At 49.1% G+C, this 5,985-nt stretch overlaps 1 protein-coding gene across 4 annotated transcripts in view; it reads left to right on the top strand.

The window, feature by feature from the left end:
* ENOX1 (ecto-NOX disulfide-thiol exchanger 1) overlaps positions 1-5,985 on the top strand; it is a 402,429-nt gene that overhangs the window by 325,773 nt on the left and 70,671 nt on the right. For all 4 annotated transcript variants that reach the window (XM_023536375.1, XM_023536373.1, XM_023536376.1 and 1 more), the window contains one exon: positions 1,032-1,216. In XM_023536375.1, coding sequence (XP_023392143.1) covers positions 1,032-1,216 — 185 coding nt within the window. The remainder of the gene's footprint in view (positions 1-1,031; positions 1,217-5,985) is intronic.

Genomic DNA, 5,985 nt, shown 5'->3' with positions numbered 1-5,985 from the left:
GTCTGACGATAAGCTCTTAAAACTTCTTTCACTTTTCCCTTGCTTTCGAAAGTGCAGAATGAATTTTCTATGGGGGTGGGGGGAGGGAGAGAAAGTGTGGGGGCCTGGTGGCAAAGGAGGGGCGGCCAACCCAGGCCGGGGTTTGAGCCGTCTGCTGGGGCCAGGCACACCTGGGCCGGCGGAGCAGCCGTGGCCCTGAGCCGAGCTGCAGCCAGCAGCCCGAGGGAGACGCCGGCCTGCGCCGCTTACCGCGTGGGATCGGACTGGTTCTCTGCCTTCGCTGTGCCTCGTTTTTTCTCATCCGTAAAGGGGGGGAAGGGCGGCACCCGCATCAGAGGCTTGTCGGCGGGGGGCAGTTGCGAAGTGGAGATGCGACTCGGGCCGATGCCTCGCGGGGGGAAGGTGAGGTTTCGGGAAGGAGCGTTTAGCGAGCGCGCGGCCTCGCAGAGGAAGAGACCTTGGATCTGCTGGGGAAGCAGGTGGAAGGAGCCAGGTCCCCGTTCTGACAGGTGTGAGGGGAAGTGGCCGCGGCGCAGCAGGTAGGGACGGTGCGGGCGTGAACCCCTCGGACCCCGGGGCTGCCGCGGCCTGCGTCACCTGTGGAACCCCGACCACGCGACAGAGGCGGCGCTCCCAGGCGCTAAGCCGCCCCGCCTTCCGAGGGGACGACCGCGTGGCAGGTGCGATGGTCCCTGGAATTCTGGATGCCGCCACCCCCGGCAGCCCTGACCGATTTCCCGGAGGGTGCCTGGGAGAGAGGGAGGGGCCGAGACACGAACATTTGGAAGAAATGAGTCCTGCGCCCACGAGAAACGTTTGTCCGTACGACAGGACAAATAGAGTCGACAGCAGATACAGAAAGGGGCGCTCGCCCCCTGCGGGGAGCCCTGGGCTGAGGCCTTTCGGTGTTAACTTCTGCGCCGGTGCGAACGGTAAACCAGCATCTGGGTGGGGACCCCCTGTGCCACAGAAGCCTTCCCTGATCTGAGCGGGAGGGTGACTCACCCGACCTCGTTCTGTTTGTCCTCCAGCCCTGGCCGCCCAGGCCTACGCTCTCAAGGAGGAAAACGACAGCCTCCGCTGGCAGCTGGACGCCTACCGGAACGAGGTGGAGCTGCTGAAGCAAGAGAAGGAGCAGCTCTTCCGCACGGAGGAGAACCTCACCAAGGACCAGCAGCTCCAGTTCCTGCAGCAGACCATGCAAGGCATGCAGCAGGTGCCTGGGCCCAGATTCTTTTTATTTTGGGGTGGGGGGAAGGGATGTATGTATTCATCGGAAGTGAAAGGGCAGCCACTTGCCAGGACAGGTAAGGGAGAAGGGAAGAAACACGTTGAAGAAATCCACCCTTGAGGTAGGAAACAGAAAGCTGGGAGGTGGGAAGGTGTGTGGGTGAGGGTCAGCCTGGTAGCACACGGTCAGAAGATGCCGAGCGTGATGCGAGTGTCTCAGAACTTTTCAATGGAGGACGTGGCAGCCGGTCGTGTAAAAGTGTGGTGAGTCTGTTTGTTTTCGAGATGGATGACGACGTAAACTGTATTGTTCCCACTTGTCCCGGATTAGGCTTGGGATGTAGTCGGGGCCTCTGAGCGCGGAGCGTGTTCAATGTGCCGGACGAAGCACTAGAATCTGGGGGGAGAGACAGGCAGCTGTAGGAAGAGGCCGGTGTCTGCGCCTTGGCTGACGAATGTCGGGCGTCAGCCCGGCACGCTCGAGGCCAAGATGTGTATCCCAGCCCCGAACAGGAGACAGGAGCCGTGGGCTCTGGGAGGAGAAAGGAGAAGAAACAGGAACTCTGTGAAATGAGGGGATCGAGGGAGAGGAAGACCCCGGCCCTGGCAGTGGGGGATCCGGATCAAAGAGTCATCGCTGGGGTTGTATGTGGAAACGGCAGCCGATACCTGATGCACGTAAGGTGTTTGGGCCTTTGAGTTGTCGTAGAATAATATAGCATAAATTATGACCACATGTGGGTATTTTTTTATCTCTCTTGATATGTGAATCTAACCACTTCTGGCACAAAAAAAAAAAAATAGAGATTGTGTTTCTTTGAACAAGGGAAATATGAGTAGGATGATGGGAAATTACATATATCGTGAATAAGATATTTTTTTAAATCCCCCACCCATACTGACTTCTGACTCGCCTGCGCGGGTGTCTGAGGGATCAGTGGTAGCTGCTGCAGAAACACTCACCAAGCAGGGAGGAATAATGGGGAAGAAGGGATAAAAAAAAATAAAAAGTAAAAAGAAGTGTGGTTGGGGGTATAAACAAGTTAAGGACCAAGTCACAGAAATTACGTCTTAAACATCTCCCGCCGTTTGAAAGCAGTTTTCGAGTCTTGGCTTTGAGTCCTGCCTGGTTGGTGTCCACAGTGGGTGTTGGACAAGTCAGCGAGGTTCGGAGGTCAGAGCACGCTGAGAAAGTGTCCTTGCAGCCATTGCCCAGGGCCCCGCACTTGGGAGTCTGGGGCACAGCTCTGTGCCAGACTCCCGGCTTGTCCAAACGCCCCGACACTGGGTGTGTGCCGGTGCCCTCACCAGGAGGAGAGTGTGTCAGATCCCGCAGAGACCGTGACCCCAGACCCAGCCCACACCCGCCGAGTCACGCCTCCCACCGCCGGCCTCCTTTCCCCCAGGAAGGTTTATCCTAGGTGCTTTCAAAGTTGATCAAACCTTTAAGGTGGTGGAAGATTCAAATCTGAAAGGCGTCAGAGGAGGCGAGGGGGAGCTTGTCAGTCGGGGGAAGGTGTGGTGGGTGTGGCAGCGCCGGGCGCCGGGGGCCGACGGCCTGGCCCGCACAGGAGCCACCGAGCGACAGTCCTCCAAGGCCGCATCCGGTCGCTGTAGCGTCTCCTGCACCCGCACAATCTCCTCGTCAGTGGGAACTTTGGTTAAGCATGTTTTTTGGTTGTTCTGTTTTGTGTTTTGGAGTTTTTTGTTTTGGCTTTTTCTTGTTTTTGGGGGTGTTTGACCAGAAGTCTGAGATCGGGCCGGCGGGGTTGGGTCCCCGAGGGCCGCGAGGGGGAGTGGCTCTCCCCAGCTTCTGGTGCTTCGCTGGTCATCTTTGTCCCTCTTCGGCTTGTGGACACATCACCCCACTCTCCCCCTGTGTCACGTCTGTGTCTGTCCAACTTTCTGCTTTTTATAAGGTCACAATTTAGATAGGATTAGGGGCTCACGCTACTTCAATCTGGCCTTACCTTAACTCACGACATCTATGACGACTCTCTTCAAACTAGATAGCATTCTGAGGTACAGTGGGTTAGGACCGCACCAGGTAAATTCGAGGGGAACACAATTCAGTCACTGACAGACATCCAGTAGGTAGTCAGCATGGATTTGTTGAATGGACAGGGGCACAGAGGCAAGAACCAGCATGGTGGCTTTGGGGAGCTCCGGATAGTGTGGGATTCTTGGGTCAGAAGCAGCTAACCAAGGAGTGTTGAGAGTTGAGTCCCTAGGGGTGTGTGTAGTGCCTCCTTAGCACATGGCAGTACTGATCCAGTGGCTGCGGATTCCGGCTTTTACCAGTTGTTAGGTGATGCATGGCAATCTCTGTGGTGACACATCTTTGCTATTGTTTTAAACTAGATGTGCTTTTTAAGATGTGTATTTCCACCTTAATATCACGTTGAATAAGTTACCACAAGTTGCGAATTTGAGCCGTCCTGCAGAGAATTCTCCTGATTTTTAAAACCTGCTCTCAATCTGCTCACTACCCACTTTTTAAATTAGTAAATCATGATCTCAGGAAAGTCAACAGATAGAGGAGGGGTTAACCTCCCACGTGTTATTGTTTTAGCAATCCATCTATGGGAAATCACTTCTGTAAATAAACCAAGAAAATAGAGTCTCAATAGCCTTAGAACTAGCTTACGATTTTTACAATGACCTTCAAGTATAGCCCAAAAAATTTCTAACCTTTCTTCTTTTAATCCTTGAAGGACAATCCTTTCAATCCTTTAACCATGTCACTGACGTCACACGGTTTCTCGTGTGTTCATGAATAAAACATGACGAGTAAGGTTGATCAGAGTGAAAAACCCTCAAGTGACTTCATCCGGTTGTTCTCGGCCCATCCCTGTACTACATGCCTAATTTAATATTAGACGTGTCATAGAAAGGAAGTAATAACTTGAATCCATGGCAACGCAGTAGTCTTTCCCTGAGCTAGAAGTTGAGCTGTGTCTGCCGCGGGGCTAGTGAGGTGTGGGCTTGTGTTTGTATCTTTAGGTGTGCCATGAAAGAATTACACATTTTAAACTCTTATGTATCTTTAGATTACCACACTGAATTGTCTTCTTGGGTTTATTGAGGTAAAAAAAAAAAAATACAGAGAACAAAAATAGTCTTTTTAGGGGTACAGTTCTATGAATTTTGACAAATTCATACACTCGTGTAATCACCACTTCCACAATCGGTGTATGAAATGCTTCCATTGCCACCAAAAAAGTTTCCTTATGCACCTTTTGAGTCAGCCCCACTTCCGGCAAGCACCATGTAGTTTGCCTTTTCCAGAATGTCATGGAAGTGGACTCATACAACCTTTTGAGTCTGGCTTCAGCAATGTACCTGTTGCTGTATCAGCTCATTCCTTGTTATGCCGAATGGTGTTTCATTATAAGGAAGAGCCATTATTATTATTTTTTTTTAATCTAGTCATCAGTCAGTGGACATTTGGGTGATTTCCTCTTTGTGGTAATTATGAATATATCTGCTTTAAACATTACTGTAGAAGCTTTTTGTTTGGACATGATTTTTCATTCCACCTGGGTAAATATCTAGGAGGAGGATTGCTGGGTCATAGGGTCAGTGCGTTTAACTTTTGAGGATACTGCTGACCTATATTCCAGACCGTCTGGACCATCGCGCATTCCCATGGGATTGCACGAGAAGTCCAGTTGTTCTGTGTTCCGGCCAGTCAGCGCTCGGTATAGTCAGTTTGTTTTGTTTTGTCTTTTTTAGCTACTACAGTAAGTACATAGTGGCATCTCGTTACGGTTTTAACGACACCCAAATTTAAACAACATTTGTATTTTCATTCCTGAGGATAGGTCAGCATGTCATATTTTTAAATAATCAACTTGAATGTCAGAATTCTTTTTGAAGCCATGTGTAAGTCATATGGACAGGACTGATAAATATTCAGATAATAACAGGATACCACTACGAGCTGCTGATCGTAAAACTATGTATGACTAACGACGGTTATGTCAGAAGACTTCGCATGAATACTTGAAGCTGATGCTTTAAATAAATAGTATTAAGAAATGCCACCTGAAGACCTGCTATCTTAGGCTTGGCGTGAGCAAAGACCAGGGCAGGTCGGCTGTCTTGACAGCTTTCAGCAAGGGGATATCAGAAAAACTAGGGAAAAGAAGGTTATTATGATCGACACCATTTTAAAAATTAAGTAACAAGTGCTTTTCCCTTATTTCCCAAAGGGAACATCTGTGTGATTTTCTGTGTATGTATTACAAAACTTTACTAATTGAGACAATTATATAAACGACAGAGAAATACAATATTATTACTTTCCTAAAACACGGTCACCCCAACTAGTTTTGTCAAATGTTGGTCAAGAATTAGTCTTTGAGATATAATTAATAAACAAATGAAAGTGTGTTAAAATTAGAATGTCAGTGAGTCTATCTGGCCACTTAGGTATCTCTTCTAAAATCTCCTTTGCACTATTCTATTGCTTAGTCATTATTTAGAGAGAGTAAAAAGTTTGCATTCAGTCACTCTCTGAAATTCGCATGGAGTGAAGTCTGATGTGTACGTGTTAAAATCAAGATAATTATTACGACAGCAGGATTGGTACTGAGGGTGATGATGATGGTGGCTGCAGCGGTGAAGGTGGCTGGGGGGCGTGGTTTCGGTCATTAGAAATTTTGGGGGAAAAAAAAAAACAGGTAAAATGAGCATGTCCAAGAAAATTTTAGAGAATTTTTTTTCATTTCTAAAAAAAAAAAAAAAAAGAGA

This window comes from Pteropus vampyrus, unplaced genomic scaffold, assembly GCF_000151845.1.
Source record: "Pteropus vampyrus isolate Shadow unplaced genomic scaffold, Pvam_2.0 Scaffold154, whole genome shotgun sequence".
Lineage (NCBI taxonomy): Eukaryota > Metazoa > Chordata > Mammalia > Chiroptera > Pteropodidae > Pteropus > Pteropus vampyrus.
Note: the sequence above shows the minus strand (reverse complement) of the source record. Positions and strands in the feature narration are given on the sequence as shown.